The following is a 24,441-nucleotide window of genomic DNA, read 5'->3' on the forward strand; positions in this document are numbered from 1 at the left end:
TCTGCAATAAATAGGTACGCTTTAAAATTAAGTAAATATGCGATAAAATTGATTTGATGTAAAACTTGTTGTGTAAAATTAGGACATCGAGACAAAGGTTCTGATAAACAAAAAGATGGAAAGGAAAAGAAAAAGGAAAGAGAATATTGAACCAAAATAAAACCTATTTTTTAGGGAATCTTAGTAAATGTCTCAGGGTGGTTTTGGGCTATTTCTGAACTTCCCTGCCTCTACTAGAGGCTAGGGGCGACGCAAGTAGGGTTTAATAAAGGCAAAGTAGTTCCATATCCATTAGTTTCTATTGAATTAATGCCTACTTTTTGTTTTTCAGAATATTTGAACGTGTCCCTAAATTGTTAAAATGAAAACATAGAATTGATATAAAAATAATTTGATAAAACGAGAGAAAAAATGAAAAAAATAGATTATGGAGCTAAAATGATCAAGCCACGTGAAAATTTAGATATTTCATAATAATAATCTTTAACTTTAATTTCATTCGTGATATTGTCTTTAGAAATCGGGGGAAAAAGGGTTGTGGAATAATTAAACTTTAATTATTCTCCTCCCTTGCATATCCTTTATCCTAAATCTATAATGTAATCTATATCTGCTATGATAACTATGAGTTGTATTGCTAAAATTAAAGTTTAAGATATATTACCAAAACCATGGTTGATTGATTTAACAATTTTAACTTTTGTCGTTATTTTGTACATTACAATTTTAACTAAATACTTTTAACATTACATTTACAATATTATATATGTACATTAATTGTAGGCAAATTAATATCAGGGGGCAAATATAATGCGCTTTTACTGATGTTAATCGATTAAAGCCGAGAAATATTTTCCCCTTTTTGTAGGTAAGTAATAGTATGCTTAAATAGAAAACTAAACTTAATGAATTATGAGAATAATACAATATTTACAAGTATTTTTTGCAACATTTTGGTGAATATTTTTAAAAATTTTAAATTAGGGATGATTTATTATATTTTTTCCCCATTTATGTATTTTGGAGCCAATTTTTTTCATGAGATTTTTTTAAAAATCAACATCTACAAAATAATACTTTGAAATGATGAAACAATGTGAGATTTTTAAAACAAAAATTAATCCAAAATTAAGGGAAAATTTATATCATTTATTTTTTACATTCCAATTCTTTTGCTAGCATGAAGTGGTATTTTTAATTTTACAACTTTTTCTAAAAGCTATACACCTTGCCTAATTTAATTGTTTTTCTATCTAGTCTCAATAATATCATTAGGAAGTGTATATTTTTTCATATTAAACCGTAGCTTCCCCTTTTCTTTATAAATAGCTAAGGGATAAAAAGTTGATTGCTGCTCTATCCATGTCTTAACAAAATTTACATCTCTGTTATTCTACTACTTGCAACTGATCTAAACAATGACAGAATGCGTGTTTTCTTTGTGCTTGTTCATGACATACTGATGCGGGGACTGGAAGTCGCACTGGTTGCAAGTCAAGGAGAATCCGTCGTGGACAATCTTGATGTGTCTGTTCAGATCTGCCTTGTAGCTGCCAACAAACTTGCAAAGGTCACACGGCCATCTATATAAAAGGTTGGTGATTTATTTGCACATTTACTTCTTCTGCACATATTCTTGCAACATCTTTTAATATTTATATTTTTTCATCATGACTAGCACACTGACTGACAAACTAAATATTGTACTTGATGCGGTCCTACCCCAAACGTAGGAGTCCCAAACGTCGGAGTGGACAAACGCAAGAGTCCCAAACGCAGGAGTCCCAAACGTCGGAGTGGACAAACATAGGAGTGGAAAAAAAACGTCGGAGTGGACATGGCTTAAGTAAAACGCAGGAGTGTCTGCTATTTTATTGATATGACAATTTTGAAATTTTTTTTATACCCCTGTCTACAAAATAATGGTTATGGCCGCAGCGCTCGGCTCCCTAGCCTGCCTAGCCGCAGCGCTCGGCCCCCTGGCCTATAACCTAACCTAACCTAACTAAGAAAAATAAGGGGACCGAGGGAGGGGGGGGGGGAGAATTGTATAAAAAAAAATCAAAATTGAAAAAAAAATAAAAATTGAAAAAAAAAGAAAAATTAAAAGAAAAATTCAAATCGAAACAAATTTTGGGACTCCTGCGTTTGTCCCCTCCGACGTTTGTCCCAAAAATCCTACGTTTGTCCACTCCGACGTTTGTCCCACTCCTGCGTTTGTCCCACTCCGACGTTTGGGACTCCTGCGTTTGTCTACTCCGATGTTTTTCCACTCCTACGTTTGGGACTCCTACGTTTGTCGTGGAACCCTTGATGCTCATTGGCACAAGGAATCATCACGAAAACTTCAGCCGTCTATCTTGAATAGCAGCCTATTTCCATCATAGCGTAACGGACTAACGGGCAGACAAAATAATTATAGAGCAACTTCGCTAATAAAAAGTAAATATTTAAATATAATTCGCCTACCTTATTCCCAAATGGACCTTCTCAACGTGAATCTTTAATCCATGCTTCTTGGGGGTGGTGTAGGCACAGCCAGGCTCCTGATCACATAATAAGATTGTTAAATTAATGCAACTAAGTATGGCCTGTATGCAAACAATGTGTGAATACACATTGCTGCATACTTTCACCTCTTAGGATATTGTCATTTGTAAAGAAAATTTTCGTATAAAATAACCATTTCAATAAAATTTGACTGTCTATAGCTAAACATTAAATTCATCTAAAATTGTTGTTCTATTTATGAATGCATTTTATCTGTGTTTGACATTTAATTTACTTGTTTTCAATATAAGTGTTGCAAAATTTGACTTCTTGCAATGTGTTAAGTTTTAAATCTAAAGTCTGTTAGTTTTTATATGTTTGATCATGTATTTGAACAGAATCAAACTTTAAAAATCAGAGAAAAGTCTAAAAAAAAGTTTTTTCTACCTGTTGATTTTTTGATTTCCATACTTAAAAAAACTTACACCCAAATTTGCATATTTTTAGTATTTTCTTATATATTACAAAACTAATTACTTGGGCTTATAAAGGAACTGTTTCAGTATCTTAAGTCGAAAAAGTTCTGCTTTGAAAGTATTTTTTGACAAAGTTATGGACTGAAATACACGATAAAACCTAAACAAAACTAACAGACTCTATACCTGGCATTCGTAGATGGTTGTTTCTCCTTGCGAGTGTTTGTCTTTCATGTGTCTAGCCAGGGCGTGCACTCGACTACATTTTACATTGCAAATAGGACAGTAGAACTCACCAACAGCCTTAATAAATGTAAATTATTGTAAGGTGTAAATAGGTATAATAATATAAAGGTCGGTGAAAATTTTAGACAGTCTTTAGCTAAAGCAAGTTTATGAATGAAATACATTAACTATCAGAAAGTTAAACAAACGAACTTGAACAAATAAAATATAACAACGCATTATTTAAGAGTTTGCACAATTTCTTTTATTTATATCTAACCTTAAATTATTTAAATACAGAATGCTGAAAATGAATAAACTAACAATTTCCGACTTGGTTAACGAGAGGTGCTTCGCCTATAACATTATACCTATTGTTCCTAAGCACCCATATTTCAAAAGCTATCCGTTACGTACATACGGATTCACTGACCCACTAATCTTACACATAGAGTAGCTGTGCTACTAAAAAAAACTTACCAAGCTGGGTGGGACACTCTGGTCCTTTCTAATCTTGATCTTGTGCAAGAATAATTCTTTGTGAGAGTTAAATATAGAACCACAGTGGTCGCAAATGCTTTTTTCTAGAAAAATTTGACCAATTCAAACAACTGTACTGATTAATTTTCATATCGGCTGCAATAGATTTATTGTAGTCTTTTTTAATCGGTTTCATTGAATAATAATAATTTGCTGTGCAGCCATCTGGAAGCTGACGTTCTTAAATTTTAATGAAAAAATAATGTATTGCTTATCAGTAATGCTCTCTTGGTAACTAAAAAAAGCAATCAGCTGACTATCAAAGGTTTCGAAAAAGTCAAGCTTACAATAAATGGATAATATGTAACGAAACCTCATAAGGAAAAAGGATAAGAGGATGAATACTCACCCCTTTTTCATGGTAAAATACTACTTCCCCATCCCTAAATTTAGAAGCAGACGAAAATCAAAAACCGCCCAGGGCTTTTTGTAAGTCAATCATAAATAATAATGTGAATAAAAAGAAAAGCGATATTTAGCAAACAGCCGTGGGCGGTCAAAATCAGCTGAATGTTCATTATGAAAAAAATTTCCCCCTTTTTAGAAATAGAAGGATTCATCTTTCATGAACAAATTTTTTTAAATAAAAATAAAATTCTATGTAATTTTTAATTAAAACATTAAACGAAAATATCTAATCTAATATTCTTGCCCTAAATATGGAAATAGTAAAAAGTAAAAAAATATTTTTTTGAATAATTTTTAATCCTCCCATTTGAAAAGTAGTGGAATAGCAATAAATTTTAGCGCGGCAACAGCGCTAAGTAGGCCTATAGGCCCACTGCCTATTTTCGTCTTCTAGTTGCTTCGATTCCTCTCTTTTATTTTTTTCTCTATGCGAAACCTTTAAAAAGACTAAAAAAGTCTATCTGCAAATTAAGACTGAAGTTGAGTTTTTGTCTTAATCATGTATGATAATATATTGTAGCCTCTAAAATATAAACAAAATATGATTTTTTTCAACAAAAAAAATTATCACAAAAAAACATTTAATTGTGAATTTGGTCAAACTTTCCTTCGCCAGGTGAAACTTCCGCGTGATCCTGTAGATGGAGATGATATTCTTTCTTCACAGTAAACTTTATATTACACTCTCTGCAAGTTAAACAAATGGATATTGCAAATTTTGGATATTTTTATACTATTATTTATTTTTGTGTTGATTGCTTAAGATTTGTTTAAGTAAAGGACACACTTTTTATAACCAAGAAATAACATATGTAGATACTTTTAAAAAGATGCTCTTTTATGTAGAGAGCCAATAACACAGAAAGACCATGGCATAAGAGTTTTAAAAATTTACCCCCATCTCCCACCCTTCCCAAACTAAAAAAAGTTAAGAGGAAGTCTAAAAAAATATGAATATTCTTCCATATCCACCCGCATTCTTGAACGTCCTTGGGGTGGGGAATAAAGGAATGTTTACCCCCTTCGAATTTTGAAACCTCTCTTTATATCCCCTCAAAATAAAGCTTGGATGTCCCTGTAAGCATTCCTAAAAGCTGTGTTTTGCACATTAAAAACCCTATATACATTTAAAACAAAAGTGTGTATTGCATTTAAACCACCAATATATCCATTATACCCGCATTCATATGAGTTATGTTTAGCACACATATGCTTGCTGAGTCTTTGCTTAGACTACAAGTAAAAAATGTATCAAATGTCTATAAAAAAAACCTATTTTTCACCCAAAAGAGGTGTGTATTTGAAAAAAATAAAATATCCCATATCTCAATCATCCCTGCATTCATAAGATTTATGTTTCGCACACAAGTGCTTACTAAGCCTTTGCTTAGACTAGAAATAAAAATGTATCAAATAAAAAATTAAATAAAATAAAAAACCTAAATATAATATCAAAAACATGCTTACACTAAAACAGAAAAGAATATAAAATAATTACAAAAACTGAACATTACTCAAGACAACTTTAGTGGCAATGTCAAAATTTAAGGATATACCTACTCAAAAAACGCCTATCTCAGATAACTCTTATCTAAGTAAATGTCTTAAAATGTCTTGTTTATTTTTCATCTTTTATAAAACAGAATATGAATGACATGTCTTTATACAAAATGAATAAAATTAAAATAGGCGTTTTCTGTGTTAGGCATTTTTTTAAATAGGCGTTTTTTGAGATGACCTAAATTTCCATGCATAATATCCCTGCCTGCATTCAGAGAAGCTGTGATGATTATACATATGCTTGCTAAGCCTTATTCTCGACTAGAAGTTAGGAAACTATCAATTTATTAGGTAAAGATTATTATTTTGATTTTCAGGGCTAATTTGATACATTCCTTTGCAATAAAAGAGCAATGAGGGCAAGGTATAGCAGATTCTGTATGTACTGTAGCGTGTCTGGCAATGTTCTCATAAGATCCTGGGGTCAAAATAAACATGTTTTTTAATGCATAAATCTGTCTGTTTAGACTTGGTCTGTGCCTCTTCAAAAACCTCCTCTTAGCTTTCAGACAGTTCAAGGGGGTTGGAGAAAAACTCCCAAATCCATTGTTCACTCTTTTTATCCCCTCATATTTTTCATTAGAATTTTCCCCTTGGGAATTAGAGGGAGGTCAACTGCCAATTATAACCAAATTTCAAGGCTACAGCTTAACAATTACCAGATAAAATATCTTTCTTCAATTCTATTCTTTAAGTAAATGTCACCGGTTCCAAATCAACCTTGCATAATTTCATCAAATATAAAAAAAAGTAAGTAAAAAATAAATTGATAAGTTCCTTAGCAACATAAGAACAGTGAGGACAAGGAACATCAGATTGAGTATGAATTGTGCCATGCTTTGCGATATTATCATAAGACCCTTCACCAGTCAACATATTTTTTTGTAGATTTTTTTTCAATGGTGTGTTTTGTCTACTATATAATAGTTTAGCTTATGTATTTAAATTTATATATATATTTTTTATAGTTTTTATCCTTATAAAACTAAGTTTTTGTTAACATTTCTGTTTGCCTATTTGTGATTAAATCAACTTTTTTATTATATCTATTGAATCAGGGGTAGATTTAGAGGAATATAAAACAATAATCTAATATCTCCTACAAATTTTTTAAGCTTAACTAAGATATAATTGTGTACAAGTAATTAGAGGATGATTTTTTTCTTTCAATTAATCACCAATTTAAAGTTTGACATAAAAACATGTTATGCCCTGCCTGTCATGAAATCGCACTTGTAGCAATGGTATGGTGTGCCAATCTTGTGTTCACAGTATATATGAGACAGGAACTGGTTGAACTGTTTCCTCTTGAAGGTTGAGGGACAGTGGGAGCAGAGCCAGTGCTTCTTAACCTCGTCATACCAGCCCCCGTGCTGTGCTATATGCCTGGAGATAAATATATTAGATGCTGCCAGGTACCCCTTAGCTTAGGGGATCGCACATACAATACTCTAAATTGCTGCTATCCATTGAAAATTTAGAGTTTACACTATGAAATTTAATCTCAAACATTTAATTAATTATTATCTCATTGTATATCTATAAACCTAGATTTTTTTTTTAAATTAAAATGATAAATGTGTACACCTTATAGCCAATACAGTGGTCGTATTTTTCCTTTACAGACAATTTTTTTCCCTTAAAAAATGTGACTTTTTTGTCTATCATATTGAAGTGAAAAACCGAATCAAAGTAGATATCTTTAACACATTTTTAAAAACAAAATTGGAGGTATTTTTGTTTATATTTGGAGTCTTTTATCTAACTTTAATCTAAAAATAACTTCTAAACGGTAGTGGGGGGCACGGGCAACTTACTTCAAGAAGTCATGATCCTTCATAGGGAAGTGTTTATCACAGAATGGACACTTTCTGAATCTCAACTCCCCATTCACATGGTCCTGCAGACAAACGTTGTTCAATGAAAGCAATAAAAATTTTGTTTTCTCTGTATTATTATTAATACACCAGGGATCTTAAAGGACAATACAACTAAAGTAACAGGATGTTTGTCTGTCTGTGTGTACCGAAGGATCTCGCTAACCGCTGAACCGATCGGGTTCTCCTTAACAAGGTAGATTCTCATATGTCCTGGGAAGGTTTTTAACTATTTTGGGGGAGGGTACTACCACCCTCCCAAAAGAAATGACAAAAAAATTTAAAATTTTCTTTAAATCTGGGAGACTTCAACGTCAAATAAGGTGGTATCGTACATAAAAAATTAACTTTAACAAACAAAAACATTTAAAGTGCCACTAGAGGCCTCTAGGGGCGTAGCCGCTAGTGGATGATAAATTGATAAAAATCATAAAAAATGATAATCAAAATGAACCCCTCTGTAGATTACTATTATTGGCAGAAATGTTTGAACACTACTGATTTAGAAACAACCAGTTTTGTACCCAAAGTTTAAAGTTTAGGTGATCTGGTGAGAAAATGTTAAACGCTGCCCATCAATTAAAAATCATTAGGATTCAATTAAACATTCCTGGAAACACATTTGGCTGCGAGTCTTGTAGTCACAGTTAGCTTTAGTACATTTCAACACCTCGGCACTTGTGTCATCATCCTCCTAAACAAAGTTATCATTCCAGTTTTTATCATTTTCATTGTCATAAATTGCCTTCTGTAAGCAGTTAATTAAAAGCCTTCAGGGGCAAAAATTAAATAATAATGTGTAATCCAAAAGCTATAGCACTTTATTCGCTCATGAAAGTGGAAAAGCTACACATTTGTTGATAAAAACAGTTAAACAGTTTAATAGGCATTATCCTTCCTATTGTATCTTAACCACAAACGAACTTCTGATAAAAAAAATATTTTCGATGGTTAGGTTTAGTCAATGTGTTAAGAACCCACATGAATATATAACCCCGCAGGAAAAGGAACCTCCACACCACAGGAGCTAGGAATTAGTTTTGGATAATGGCAACATTTTTTCTCCTGATGGATGTATTGATAATGACAAAAATTTATTGATTATTATTACTAATATGTGCTTATAAATAGATGAATAAAACTAAGCCTTTTCAAGAAAGATTACCTGTTTCATGCCAAGATCAGTGTCTGCCTCATTTTCATCAGCGTGTTTAAGAGCATGGATGTCCCTAGCCTCCGCATTTGTAGAACTGGCCAGATTAGGCATGTCAATTTTAAAGTAAATTAAAGAAAAACTTGTAAACTAAGAGGTGCACTTGCAGTGGGGAATCAAATGACGTCCAAGGAGGAGGGGGTTACGAAATGTTTAGCGCCCCCCCCCCCCACACTCACAAACTAATTTTTCTATATTAGATTCCCCCTCCCCCATCCCCCCCAACAGTTGAAAACCCTCATATTAACCCTCTCATAAAAAAAGGCTTGATCGTCCTTCTGCGTAGAGGCATGATTCAGTAGAAAGGGATAAAAGGGGGATGTGGAAAATAACCATTTGGGCAGGGGGGGGGGGGGTTTACTCGAGAACCCTTAGAGCTAGAGGGAGCTAATTTTGGATATAAGCTTCTATGGGGCCAAAGTTACTTTTAAAATTATCGTCGACCCACCACCCCCCCCCCCAAATTTTTTTTTTTTTTGGGGGGGGGCGGGTGGATTATACTATAGGATGTTTCTCATAAACGACTTGAGATAAATGGAGCAAACCTTGGGGTACAAGTTTTGTAGGCCTATATTTGATTTTATAATTATTGTTGACCACCCACCCACCCCAAAACCCCTAATTTGGGGGGGGGGGGGGGCGGGTGAATTATACTATAGGGTGTTTCTCATAAATGACTTGAGATAAATGGAGCAAACCTTAGGATACAAGTTTTGTAGGCCTATATTTGATTTTAGAATTATCGTTGACCACCCACCTACCCCAAAACCCCTAATTTGGGGGGGGGGTGAATTATACTATAGGGTGTTTCTCAAAAATGACTTGAGATAAATGGAGCAAACCTTAGGATACAAGTTTTGTAGGCCTATATTTGATTTTAGAATTATCGTTGACCACCCACTCACCCCCAAACCCCTAATTTTTTTTTTTTTGGGGGGGGGGCAGGTGGATTATACTAAAGGGTGTTTCTCATTAACAACTTGCAGCAATTTTATTTTGGGTGCTACTCCCTTAGTTTTAGAGAAAATTGGATGAAATCTTTTGGGCTGGGTCACTAATTACCCCAACTATTGGTATCTTTAATCATTTACTGCCGCAACCCAAAAAAATTTTTTTATTGCATTTCTCGCCGAATTAGGCAATTTGGAATCATTTGAGACCATGTTATTTTTTTTCGAGAATTTGAAAAAAATGACTAAATCCCCCGCAGGGTTGCTTGTAAGGCGAAAAATTTTTGAAAAAAATAACATGGTCTCAAATGATTCCAAATTGCCTAATTCGGCGAGAAATGCAATAAAAAAATTTTTTTGGTTGCGGCAGTAAATGATTAAAGATACCAATAGTTGGGGTAATTAGTGACCCAGCCCAAAAGATTTCATCCAATTTTCTCTAAAACTAAGGGAGTAGCAGCGGCGGCGGCGGGCGGCGGTCTCGCAGCCGTTTTTTTTAAGATACCAATAGTTGGGGTAATTAGTGACCCAGCCCAAAATTTTTTTATTGCATTTCTCGCCGAATTAGGCAATTTGGAATCATTTGAGACCATGTTATTTTTTTTCGAAAGAGGACTATCCACGAACGAGAGCACATGATTCTAAGTACCTTCCAGCATTGATCCTAAGTATTTTCTTTCAAAATATAATAGGTCACTATTAATAATTAATAAATTGACGAAAAAAATTAGGTTTCACCACTTCAATTTGAAGAAAAATTTAAAAATGTCCAGTATTTTTGATCAAAATTCACTCAAACATTTGTTGAGTTCAAGGTGTCTTTAATGTCCATGTTGTCAAATTGTAAAAATTAAAAAAGTCAAAAGCACATTTACTATATCTCATATGTATGTTTACATTAATGCTAATATGGATTAATTTACAATCTATATAACACGAGTATTCGCATATGTATCATCAAATATCCATTTTATTAAAAGAATTAGCTTCATAAAAGTTTTCAAAATCAATTAAAATACCTAAAAAAAACATGGTGAAACATAAATTTTCTCGTCAATACATTAATAATATATGGTGAACTATTATATTATTAAAGAAAATACTTAGGATCAATGCTAGAAGGTACTTAGAATCACGTGCTCTCGTTTGTGGATAGTCCTCTTTGAAAAAAATGACTAAATCCCCCGCAGGGTTGCTTGTAAGGCAAAAAATTTTTGAAAAAAATAACATGGTCTCAAATGATTCCAAATTGCCTAATTCGGCGAGAAATGCAATAAAAAAATTTTTTTTGGTGGCGGCGGTAAATGGCGGCGGGCGGCAGGAGCGGCGGTCTCGCAGCCGTTTTTTAAAAAGATACCAATAGTTGGGGTAATTAGTGACCCAGCCCAAAAGATTTCATCCAATTATCTCTAAAACTAAGGGAGTTGCACCCAAAATAAAATTGCTGCAAGTTGTTTATGAGAAACACCCTATAGTATAATCCACCTGCCCCCCCCCAAAAAAATTAGGGGTTTGGGGGTGAGTGGGTGGTCAACGATAATTCTAAAATCAAACATAGGCCTACAAAACTTGTATCCTAAGGTTTGCTCCATTTATCTCAAGTCGTTTATGAGAAACACCCTATAGTATAATTCACCCCCCCCCCCAAATTAGGGGTTTTGGGGTGGGTGGGTGGTCAACGATAATTCTAAAATCAAATATAGGCCTACAAAACTTGTATCCTAAGGTTTGCTCCATTTATCTCAAGTCGTTTATGAGAAACACCCTATAGTATAATTCACCCGCCCCCCCCCCCCCAAATTAGGGGTTTTGGGGTGGGTGGATGGTCAACGATAATTCTAAAATCAAATATAGGCCTACAAAACTTGTATCCCAAGGTTTGCTCCATTTATCTCAAGTCGTTTATGAGAAACATCCTATAGTATAATCCACCCGCCCCCCCCCAAAAAAAATTTTGGGGAGGGGTGGGGGGTCGACGATAATTTTAAAAGTAACTTTGGCCCCATAGAAGCTTATATCCAAAGTTAGCTCCCTCTAGCTATAAGGGTTCTCGAGTAAACCCCCCCCCCCCCTGCCCAAATGGTTATTTTCCACATCCCCCTTTAAATTTTCTAAATTTGTACGCTAAAATTAAATACAAGTAAACTGCCATGTTACTTTTATCCTCTTATTGGTTGTAGCAATAAAAGTTTTGTAATAATTTCGTTCCCTGATTGTTCATACAAAAGACATGTTATGTGTTTAACTTAATGTTTCATAGCGTTTACCATCTTTTGGACGTAAAAGTATTAATATAAAAAATTTCCTCTTTATGTTTTATTTGTTAAAATTGACTAAGTTCCTAAAGTTACAAAAAGTGCAGAGCCAATGTTTAACTTCAGGATTCAGCAGTTCTGTTACATACACCAGCTGTCTTTTCACTAAAATTTATAAACTTGTTCATGCTAATAGGAGTTTAAAAAGAATTATATTGATAAAGGCTAGTATAATACAAAAATTTATATAAAATTTTTTTTTTCAAAATGAAAATTGCTAAAAAAAGTTTCAACAACACATACCTAATACGTAGCAGATACAAAATAAAATGCAAATATTCAAATTGCTTTAATGATAGTATACATTCCAATCCTAATTCAAGAGTCAGATTTCTTGGGTAATCAAAAACCAAATCAATGCCAAATAGGAGATTTTTTTCCGGCTTTAAAAAAATTCAAGTAGTGCAGTTGCATTTATTATGCCTTTTGGTGAAAAAATAAATGTGTAAAAATTTGAACCATTTTGGAAAATTATTACGCCCAGTAATTTTACTTTAAAAATATGGAATCTTTTTCTTACCTACTCCGTGAGCTTCCATCATGTGTGTCTTCAGATGCGAAGTTGCCAGTTTGCTATAATTACAGTATTGACATTTCATTTCTCCAAACTCGTGTGCAATCTGGAGGTAGTAGGCAATGAAGCCATAAGTAAATAGGCATAGAAATAGAAATGAACAAACAGGCATGGCAGCTATGAAACAACCATGCTTTAATACAATTTATGCATAACCTGCCGTTTGATATGTTCGACAGTAATTAATCTATTGTTTCAAGGCAATTTTTCACAAAAATATTTACCCCCCCCCCCCAAAAAAAAAAGATATTGTTTCAAAATATTTTAATAATTTTTTTATGGCCTATTCATTTGTGACTTTTAATGCCTTGGGTTCAAGATGATCAATATTCTTTTGATGTTGATTCTTCATGTGCTGTTTTACATCGTTTGCAGTGGCCGCTTCAAAATTACAAACCTTCTTGGAACACAGGAATTTAACAACCTAAAAAAATTTTATAAAACAATCTTAAAGTATTAATTTAAATAAATTTTTTTATTGTTGAATGTTGATCTGTTTTAATGCATTTTAGATATGAACAAATCAGGGATCTTAAGTGATAAGACAATGGACCATAAATTGATATACATTCGCTATGATGATAAAAATTATTGGTTGAAACGTTTGGGCATTACAATTTTTAAACTAATCAAGCAAAATTTAGTAAAAGTACCTATCCAAGTTTTTAAGTGAACGAATAAGAGAACCCAATTTTAAAACTTTCGGTACTGTGTAATCAACAGTCCAATGTCCCTTCCCTCTCTGACACAAACATAGTAAATCTTGGAAAATTAGTAAAATCTATAAAAACAAGGATGGCAACATCCATAAAAGCGAAGCACTGAAATGGTAGGACAAACGGACATTAACACTTGTATAGTGTCTAAACTGAATCACATAAAAATTTGTTTTTAAAAAAGTAGAAAAATCAACATGTTTAAAATGGACATACGGACATTCTGGTTATGATTATAGAGTTTCTACGCTTTCTAAATCGTACCTAACTCCAACAGGACTCATCATGCAAAGTTTGAAATCGATAGGATAATTCTAACATGCCTAAATTAACGAATAAAAGCTATCTATCTCGGACGGACGGACGTACGGACGTACGGACGGACGGACGGACCGACCCTAATTATAGAAAAGCTTCGCTTTTAAAAAGATAATTATGCGCGAAGCTCCAGTATTTCTCGTAAAACACTACTTACCCCTGTGTTCATCTGGGTGACGAATGGTATTTCTTCATGCTCGTGACACTGGAACAAATGTTTTCTGAGTGGGTAGAGAGTGGGCAGGTTGTGGTTGCAGCTGTGACACTTAAAGTTAGCCTGGACACACATCATAAATAGGATTTAATAAATAGGCACTTTAAAAAATCCGCAAAAGAAACTTGCTTTTCAGATTATCAGAGCACGGGAAAGGAGATTTAACGAATGGGTAACTACCCCCTCCCACGTGACATACATTTGCGATTTTATAATGCATTTCCAAAAAAAAAAAAACTTATTATGATTGATCGGCGTATACCCTCAAAGTGCCTGTTGAGCACTGAACACAATTTTTAAATAAATTGAAAATAGGATAGCCAGGGATAGATTTTCGTTTTTACTTTAGGACAGGTTATATTGGGTACAGGAGGTAGCCCCGAAAGCAGGGTTAAGACACATCAAGGGTTAGGCATAGGAGAAAAAAGCATAACCCCTCTTTTTTTCAATCTATTTTTTTTTGTAAAATCAGGGGGAAGAGGAGCTTTATTTTAAAGAAAGCACCAAATTATCACCAAGCTAGATTATTTAACGTTATTTCCATATCCTAATTATCCTGCCTGTTTGTGAATTTTCCTCTTGTGATTCTCCAGAACTTCTCTGGTCTTGAATTTCTTGTGGCACAAATCACATGGTATTGTTTTCATCGTATTGTGTACCATTTCTTTATGTTTTGCTATGCTTTTAACCTTTTTTAGATGGTATAAAATATAAAGTAATACCTAGGCGATATCAGAAACTATTTTTCATAACAAAATAGTTGGATAAATTACACTAATTAAAAAGTATTAAGTTTGTATGTAGTTGGTATTGTTTTGTTCAGATTTTTTTCTATCTGTCCGTCAGTAACTTAAAGCTAGGGAATCATAGACTTAATTTATTCTATTTACAAGCTCTCTTTATCTGTCCGTTTGTTTGTCTGTATTTAATCTCAATCTAATTCAAATTACATATATAAATATTATATTACTTTAAATTGTTTTCCTTTTTGTTGCATATGTCGCATTGATACTTCAAACCACCATGAGAACTGCGGATTTTGGGCTTAACCTGAATATTAATATACAAATCATAATGGTCTTACAGTCTCCCCACCATTTAGGAAATCTTTTCAATCAAATTATACAATTTATAAGTATTCATTTCATACAGAACCACATACCTAATAGAAAGAAAGAAGGACTTTTTTAAAGTTTGTGTTGTTACCGAAACTAGGGGATTTTTTTTCCCTGGCTTTTTTTTTAAATTCAAGTAGTGCAGTTGCAATTATTATGCCTTTTGGTGAAAAAAACACTTGTGTAAAAATTTTAACCATTTTGGACAAGTATTATGCCCAGTAATTTCACTTTGAAATTTTGACGCCCCCCTTATGGGGGTCAAAACATCATTGCATCAGAACTATGGCTTCATGGTGCTCCCTGAATAGGTCTTGAGGAGTAGAATCAGGAATTTTTGAAATTTTCAAAATATCTCGTTCCTAGCCTGAGAAAAGTTCAAAAAAAACCTAAAAAACGCCATTTTTGAAAATTGGCCATAATACTTGTCCAAAATGGTTAAAATTTTTATACAAGTATTTTTTCACCAAAAGGCATAATAATTGCAACTGCACTACTTGAATTTCAAAAAAAGCCGGGAAAAAAAATCCCCTAACCGAAACTTATTCCTGTAAATATAAATTAGGAAGCGTAACTACTTTAAATTAATTAAGCTAGCGAAGCTTCTCTTTTACACTAAATGTTGGTCTGTATGTATAACTGGGTTGTTCTAGGAAAATCGTGCATTTCTTAGATGCTATTTAATATAGACTGTTTTAATTTAGTTTTTAGAGTCAGAATCAGCATTCTTAATCAGCAAAAATATTTATACAGTCACAAACATAGAAACTCGTCTAAGGAGAGTAGCTACTATAAAACTTAAACTTACCGGCTTCACATAATCTTCGTCATCATCATCGTCGCCCTCCTCATAATCTTTGTCCCAGTTTCCCATCTGATCCAGTTGGTCTAGCTCCCACTGTTCGTCCAAATAGTCCTCAACCTTAACAAGGCCGTCGTACAAATGAATGCAGTCGCAGTTTTTTATTAAAACAGGCCAATTTGTTTAAATATAATCCGCCACTGCGGCCTTTCAACATACAATAACCAAAGAAGTTGCCCTTTAACCATCAACTGCCAAGCCAGACTCAATGCATGTATGTGTGTTTAATGTTTATTTGAAAAAATCAGGGATAAGGGATGGGAAACGTAGGAAAATATTATTTCAGGCCTATTTCAAGCCTAGGCCTAATAAATCAGTTTTGGGATGGCGCAGTGGTTCGTCCTAAACGCTAATGAAAAAGCTGTGTGTGTGTGTGTAGATAAAGTATAGAATCAAATTCAGGTAGCTAGTTTAAAGTAAAAAACATAACTTTTTATAAACCTATATATTAATGGCTTTTGTTAAAATGAAGTTTTTTCTCTCCCAAAATTTTTTTATCTTTTACTTTGGTAATTTGAACTGTCAGAAAGCTATTGTTGGGTTTCCCTCAGACAGATTTTAGTTTGTATTATTTGCATTTTTATTAATGAGTAAAAATTTTATTTGAAAATTTCATTGCTAATTAAAATTCAAAATAAATAAATAAATATGCACTTGGGTAACATTCTATCAAGTTCTTTGGATACTATAATGTAGTGATATATCTGTACTGTGTTGTATTGTACAAAAATTAGAGTTAAGGTGTTGTATCAATTCCGTATTAAATTTTTAAAATTCAAAATACAACATCTAATTTATAAACTACCAAATGAAAATTCGTAGCTACCTTCTTTCCAAAAAAATAATCCCGTTATTTTTGTTTTTTCTATATGGCCCTTTTTTAATGTTTAACTCTAAGCAGATTTAATAATTAAACTAATGTGATCTAACACCATTTATATTTATTTTTTCGTAGCAGACAAATCATTAGGTATTTTTTCTAGAATTGTCTGCTTCTAAAATTTCCGCCAATTGGTGATTGGTTGATACAAAACAAGCCCAAATCACAGAACACTATTGGTTTAGAGCGGTAGCCAATATGAGCCGTCCGCCAGTAAGGTCATTAAATTAGGCAAATGGTAAAAGTTGCATGATCCCTTTCAAAACCAGGCCGAGACCTAATTTATGGCCAGGTTTCCTATCCCTTATCCCTGGAAAAAATGCATAATTGAAAATTATAATTCAGTGAGAATTATTCATGAAGTTCTTAAAATAACCAGAAAAACATACTGCTATTAAAGTTTTGTTTGTCTGAAGTCTTTTGTCATAGCTCAGTGACGACATTAACAACAGGTGTACCCTGAAATATACATAAAAAGACTTACCTCCATTTTTGGAACAGCGTAGTTTTCACTTTTTATTTGAGAGTCGGAGAATTCTTGTTTTGTCAGTTTTGTGTTCTAATTAAGTTTAATTTGACACAAACTACAGGGATACGCCAACTATAGAGAAACTTAATATCTCAAAATAAAAAAAAGTACAATATTTCCCTATTTGTCGATTATACTTGAAAGTCAGAAAGTAAATGTTATGTATAAATTTTTTATCTTATTTGCAAAATGAATAGCCTTCTTTGCCCTTTGGGACTATATTTCTGCTATGCCTTTCTTAACATTTTTTAACCTGTCCTAACCAAACCCAAAAAAGCAACAACTGTTTTATCATATTTTGATAAATGTTAACCATTATTCAACAAATATTCTAATGTCGAATAAACTTTCCTTGCCGCTGATTAAATCCGACCTAAGAATACCCAGATTGGATTCTATATAAGTAATCTTAGATTTGATGGTGCTTAGATCATCCGACATCATATCCAGCTGTAATGTGGCGCTGTGATCCATTAAGGTTTTTCCTTCACTGTAATTAAAATAACAAATATAAATGCGCAAATTATCTTTTTATCAGAGAAAAAAAAATATCATTGCATTGCTAAATGGGATAATGAAAAAAATATGGTCTTCGAAAAAAAAATTAGTATTAATTTTCACGTAGATAGTCACCATCCCCCCCCCCCCCCCTTTAAAAACAAAAAATTGAAAATATAGAGGGAGGAAGTTTCTTATTGCCTAGCAACTGCAGGAAGCCCTAACTTTGTAGAACATTCAATAGTGCCCTAACCCTACAAGCCTTCTCTGTACCCAATATAACCTATACTAAGCGAAAGAAAAATACAAACATTTATAACTGTACCAAATATTTTCAATTTATATTAAAAAGAAAGGGGGGGGGGGGAATCAGTGATCAAAAAGGCACTTTCAGGCAAATTGCCGGAGTTTTTTTTTCAAGAATATCATTAGCCATAGAATACTTACAAATTTTGTAATTTGGCGCATTTATTATTATATCATTCCTGTTAATAATGGTGACAAGAATATCCGAGATATCGCTGAACTTGCTTTCAGATTCTTTGATGAGATATTGTAGAGCATCAATGTTGTCTTGACACTGCTTTTTCTGTCTGTTGTCTACTTTACGATCTAAAACATAAATCTTTATTTAACATTTGCCCTGGTTTTGTAGATTAAAAATTCAGAAACCTTGCCATATAAAATAGTAAGGTTTAATGCTTTGTCCGTTAAGAAATTGAAAACCACTGAAACAATTGAGTTTTCTTTTTTAGGGACGGTTCACACCTTTCTCATAGCGTTACAGACTGGCAGATAATGTGAATTATAGAGTAACTTCGCTTTTCTTTGTCGTTCATTGTCTTATCCCTTGATATTAAGTCTACCTTGCAAGGGTTTCAAAGTTTTCAGTGGGGGTAGTATAATGTATTTCAAAAATTTTAAGAACGTAAAATGAGGTGTTTCAACGTTTATTTGTACATCTATGCCTACCTGAAACTTTGGCTTCTTCCCCATTATTCTCAGAGAAATCCTTCATCTCTGCCAGGGTCTTGTTGTCGGCTGCCTGCATGCTCATGGCGTGGGTGTGCTTCGTCTCCGGGACATCATTACTGTTGTTCTCCTCGTGCATGTTGAGAAGGGCGGCCGTGGCCTCGTCCAGCTCATCATCTATGCCACACACACACACAATTAAAAATGATACAGTCCTGAATGACGGGCTGACCGTAACTCCATGTAAGTTAAGACAAACATCATTACTTCAAAAAATGAGAAATTGACATTCTACCAGTCTCTAGTAGGGAAGCTATTCTAAATTCACTTTGTCTGTCCGTCCGTAAAGCATAATGTGATTTTTGGATTTCCTGAATCCAATGTACAATATACTTCAAGATACAGTTTTTCTGTATTAAAAAGACAAAGATACTTATTTCTTCACAGGTGTCATGATTATTGTCATATTCTCTCTTTCTAGGCATCTTCACTTTAACTCACTTTGTCCGTTTTTCCATCAAGGTATTTGTGTTTTGGATGTTGTCACCCTTGTTTAGAATTGATCAGTCAATGATGAACTGCACATGATACGCAATTTGGAGGGGAAATATGTAATATAAATGATTTTTAAAAAATGTGGAAATATTAATTTAGACTGAATGACGGTAACATTGTGTGAGTGTGCCTGAGTGCCCCTCTGGGGGCTTATGCTCCATTTTAATCATTTTTTAGTCTGCAATTTAAAAAAAAAATATTTACTAACATAAAGGGATGGGGGTTGCACTGTGCTCGAATAACCCCTTTATAGGAAACCTCTAAATAGTTTGCAATCAAAAATCTTCTTTAAAAATTCAGTTTAGCCCTGCTTTCAGGGGCGTCCAAGCTTTTTATTTTTTTTTGGGGGGGGGGGTAAAAATTTTTACCCCGGGGGTAAAATTTGCTTGGGGGGGGGGGGTAATTACCCCCCTGAAATCTGTTGGCAGGGGTAAATTTAGTTTACCCCCCCCCAAAATTTACCCCCGGGGTAAAATTTTTTGGGGGGGGGGTAATTTAAATTTTATTAAATATATAGTATTAAAAATGCGCGCAAAGCGCGCAAAATTTTTTTTTATTAGAGATTTCTTATTTTGGGGGGTAGGTAGGGGTAAATTTTAAATGGGGGGGGGGGGGGTAAAATGAAAAAAAAATTTTTTTTTTTTTTGGGGGGGGGGGGGTAAAATGAAAAAAAAATTTTTTTTTTTTTGGGGGGGGGGTAATCGCCCCATTACCCCCCCCCCCCTTGGACGCCTATGCCTGCTTTAATTAATAAAAATCAACCAATTCACTAGTTTAATAAAAATCTTATCAATTAGATGAATGTTTGCACTGTTTGATATAGATATAAATTTTACATATCTTAATTTCAGCAAATATAATGTATATTTGTCATCAACTTAAAAGGTAGGAAATTTGTATGTAAATTCTTCTTTCTTCTCCTTATCTTCACTATTTTCAGTATGAATATTTAAGTCATCGGAGGAATCTTCATTATTATCAAATTCATTTCCACCACTCATATCTTCTTCTTTAATGGAAAACTTGGTTTCTCCATCACTATAATCCTCAAATTTAAAATCGCCAGATTCTGAAATATTCTCTGACTCTTCTGTTTCGCTTTTGGTGGATATTTTAATATTTTCGCCATAAATCTGGGTTTCAAACTTAGACAAACCTGACAATAATTCTGACATCCTATCCGATGATGGCTGTAAATCAGAGGGACAATCAGGACTTGATGGATTGATTGCAGTTTCATTACGTGATTGATCGACTACATCTGCGTTGCTTGATTCACTGCTTACAGAACCGGTTTTTAAACTCTCGCCAGTCTGTTTAATATGCTGAATTTCAGCCATTCTTAGTTCTTGTTTAAGATAAGATAATTTATCTTTTGTTGTTGCTATACTTTCATTGATTCTTAATAGTTGTTCAGAATTTCTGATTGCTGTATCATCAATGCCGACTAAAAATGCAGTTTCTATGGCAGTTTCTATCACTTTTGTGGCATAATCAAGAAGAATTTCTAGATGTGACACAGTGTGTGCGTCGGTTTTAATCTTCAACTTTAAATCCACCATTTTGGAGTATAGCTCCTCGTCAGTAAATATTGAGGGCAGATTATCTGTCTTCATTTGATATATACCTGTAATATTTTAAAACATTTTTTAACATAGGTAATTAAAAACTTTTTATAAGTGAACAAGTTTTTTTTTGGAAATAAAAGTAGGCAATTTTAAACATGATTCTAAATCAGCAGAGTGACCACTCAAAATTTACAAATATATAGTACATTTATAGTACATAAAAATTTTCATATAGTACCATATAGTACACAAAATTTAAACTAATATAGTACCATATAGTACACAAAATTTAAACTAATATAGTACCATATAGTACCAAAATTTTAACTAATTATGTAGTAATACCATATAGTACCAAATATTAAAAAATAGTACCTATATATCTTATTAAATAAAGTAGTAAGGGTTTTATGTCTGAAGCTTAAGATCTCATTAACTACTGAACAATTGGGTTAGCAATTTTAGGTAAGCTTCACTGAGGTCGTATGTAGGTTTTGGGCTTTTTAATTTTCAGAATTATGTTCTGGGATGTCCTAGAATCTAGGTACTTAGCTGCTAGTCTATAATACAAAGAAGCTTGATGTCTGTCCGTCTGAAGATTAAGAATTTGGTAACTGCTGAACTGAATGGGCACTACTCTCCAGGGAATATACATACTGGTCATATAGTGGTTTTAAGCAATTTTTGTGGGGTTGGTAAATCCTAACCCCCTTAAAAAAAAAGAAAATGATATCCCCCACTAAATTTTTTCTTGTAAGTAAAAAGTAAAAAAGTAATTGCTGAACCAATTGGGCTCTACTCTTCAGAGAATATTTGTACTGTTCATGTGCTGGTTTTAAGCACAGTGTGGGGCAAAGCCGCAGAGAAAAAAAACAAATAAAGGGGATAGGAAATCCCCCTTAAAACCCCACCCCCCCAAAAAAAAGAAGAAATTTTACCCAAAAAATGGGATATTCCTAGTAATTTTAAACAAAAATAGTTTTCCTTAAAACAGAGGACTTTTTAAAATGAAATAATAAGGTTTTGTGAAATGATGAGGGAGCATTAAACAATTTTTTTAATTGGTGGAAGAAACGAACACTAGAAGACTTTTTTTCAATTAAGTCCTAAAAATGGACATTTATTGCGTAATTAAAGGGACTGTGAACGAGAAAATTTCTCATCAGATTATCAAATTCTGTCCAAGATTGGGGAAAAATTTCCAGACTATATAAATGTGCGGTTACTTGTCTTTTTTCCCTTCAAAAGCTAACACTAAACTTTTGACATAGTTCTCTATTACAAAATTGAAAAAAATTGAAAAAAAAATTTCTAAGAGGATAACGCCATTTCTTCTTCTTTCAAAGTATGGCTTTATTTACCTACCTGAAGAGTAGATTAAGAATCAAAAAATAGTTTATAAAAATATTGACCCTTGAAAATTTATCTTTAAATAACTCAAAATCTGCTGATTTTGCTAAAACATCCAAAATTGTCAGTCTTTTCAGGATAGCTCTTTCTATGATCAAAATCTTTAAAAATCGTTTTTTTTAATTCTTTAATATACTCTTCGGATCTACTGCAGTTCACGGTAAAATATTGCTGGTAAGCAATATTTCCAAAAATCTATAAATTTTAAAGGCTGCTAGCTGCCAAACGGCTGAACGTACAGATCATGCCCGCACACTGTTTTAAGCGGCATAAGAAGGCCTACAAATAACCTGGAATAGCCCTAAATCAATAATGCATAATTTTCTCGCAGTGCTGAGAAATGCGCGAAAAAGGCCTATTTTACGCGTTTTTTCTTTAGTGAAGCTTTCCCTGTGCATAATTGCATCTTGGCTATTCCAGATTATTTGTAGGCCTTCGTAGGTTGCTTAAAATGGTGTGCGAATATGATCTGAACATTCAGCCGTTTGGCAGCTAGCAGCTTTTAAAATTCATAGATTTTTGGAAATATTGCTTACCAGCAATATTTTACCGTGAACTGCAGTAGATCCTACTCTTCAAAGCAAATTAAGGAAGGTGTATAAAGCCATAACAAAAATTCTTTTTTTTTGTATAAAAATCAAATTGACATATTACTAAAAAAAAGCTACCAGAACACTTGTTTTGGTGTCAATTGTCATTATATCATAAAAGAAAGGGGTTAAAATAGTGCGCTATTTTTTTTGCATTTTGAGTCGGTCTACTATACATACACCTCCAAGGTCCTACCCTAACCCAGCAGGGCATTCTTTACTTAACCTAACTTGGTCATCTAGCAATATACAGGAAAAGCACTAATTAAAAATTTAGCCTATGTATTTAGCCGCTTCAGCAATCATAAAAATATGAAGAACAAAAAGAGTTTTATATCTTAAAAGAAATAATAAAAATGATTGAAGCAAAAAATATATGATCAAGGTGATTTTAAGAGTCATTGCATATATCAAAGCTTATAATTTTACTTTACATACCCAAATCACTACTCTCTATATTAGTATGTATTAGAGCTGAAAGTACATTGTAATATTATATTATAAACAATATTATAATACTTTGGTTGGTAATAAGTTTTAAAATAATATTAAAAAAATTTCATATAGTACCAAAATTTTAACTCATATAGTACATATACAGTGTGTTTTTTTTATGAGCACTTTTTTGAAAGCAATTTTACCCCACTTATAGTTATCAGAATTTAATGATTAATGGCTTATTTTCTTCGTTTTTTAGGGGAAATTATGAAACAACAAAAAAAATTACAGTTTTTGTTGAAAAAGTACAGTAAAGTTGAAAATTAAAAACTTAGGTGTCAACATATAAAAATGGTTTTAGCGCATTTTTCTTTAAAAAATGGATTTTCTGTAGTCGACTTTGGGGGGCCAGTTCTCCCTCCCTGGTTGAGATATGACCTTCAAACTTTGATATGTTCTAGTACATGTCCCTAATAGTATCTGTATACATTTTTAGCTCTATCTCTCAACTTTGAAGTGTTTAGCAGCCATTCTTGCAAAAGGTTGATTATTTGAGCATAAGAAAAATGCGCTAAAACCATTTTTAGATGTTGACACCTAAGTTTTTAATTTTCAACTTTACTGTACTTTTTCAACAAAAACTGTAATTTTTTTTGTTGTTTCATAATTTCCCCTAAAAAACGAAGAAAATAAGCCATTAATCATTAAATTCTGATAACTATAAGTGGGGTAAAATTGCTTTAAAAAAAGTGCTCATAAAAAAAAAAACACTGTAGTACCATATAGTACAAAATTTTGACTATATAGTACATAAAGTACATATAGTACACAGTGGTCACCCTGTAAATGATGATATGACTTATGGAATGATTACATTAAACTATACCACTTAGGTATAAAATGTTCCATCAATGTATTTTCTCTGCTAACAATAATTGAAACAAGATCAGTTTTCATGAAAACTGGTGCCTTCGTAAAATAAAAAGCAAACTAAAAGTATAAAAGGAAGTATAACGTCTAGGAAAAGGTAAACCGAAATGTGTTTTTTTTTTAATACATAACATACTTGTATACAAGAAAAAACAAGGCATATTTTAAAAAATTACCTATTGTTTTTGTTTGCATAAAAGTTATAGGAACAATAAATA

At 33.0% G+C, this 24,441-nt stretch overlaps 1 protein-coding gene across 1 annotated transcript; it reads right to left on the bottom strand.

The window, feature by feature from the left end:
* Nucleotides 1–20,169, bottom strand: LOC145304607 (uncharacterized). The gene is made up of 24 exons (XM_080146526.1): nucleotides 20,026–20,169; nucleotides 19,418–19,594; nucleotides 18,733–18,909; nucleotides 18,246–18,372; nucleotides 17,614–17,752; nucleotides 17,218–17,292; nucleotides 15,800–15,913; nucleotides 14,860–14,926; nucleotides 14,437–14,564; nucleotides 13,820–13,939; nucleotides 12,936–13,052; nucleotides 12,575–12,674; nucleotides 12,081–12,159; nucleotides 8,742–8,826; nucleotides 8,185–8,270; nucleotides 7,517–7,597; nucleotides 6,916–7,085; nucleotides 6,035–6,117; nucleotides 5,317–5,372; nucleotides 4,747–4,826; nucleotides 3,672–3,775; nucleotides 3,153–3,269; nucleotides 2,470–2,546; nucleotides 1–1,583 (listed from the first exon to the last, which is right to left on the bottom strand). The coding sequence occupies exons 2-24, from the start codon at nucleotides 19,455–19,457 to the stop codon at nucleotides 1,412–1,414; spliced, it is 2,394 nt and encodes a 797-aa protein (XP_080002652.1). The 5' UTR covers nucleotides 19,458–19,594; nucleotides 20,026–20,169; the 3' UTR covers nucleotides 1–1,411.
* Nucleotides 20,170–24,441: the final 4,272 nt, after the last annotated feature.

This window comes from Acartia tonsa, chromosome 13 (genome assembly GCF_053477335.1).
Source record: "Acartia tonsa isolate MP-2025a chromosome 13, ASM5347733v1, whole genome shotgun sequence".
Taxonomy (NCBI): Eukaryota; Metazoa; Arthropoda; class Copepoda; order Calanoida; family Acartiidae; genus Acartia; species Acartia tonsa.

Excerpts from the sequence above, each read along its gene's own strand:
- LOC145304607 (XM_080146526.1), bottom strand. The coding sequence starts at position 19,457 with ATGATTAAAATGGAGCATAAGCCCCCAGAGGGGCACTCAG. Across the intron at positions 17,293-17,613 it reads CGGATTTAATCAGCGGCAAG|AACACAAAACTGACAAAACA; the intron begins GAAAGTTTATTC and ends AAACTTAATTAG. Across the intron at positions 7,598-8,184 it reads AGCCAAATGTGTTTCCAGGA|CCATGTGAATGGGGAGTTGA; the intron begins ATGTTTAATTGA and ends TTGTCTGCAGGA.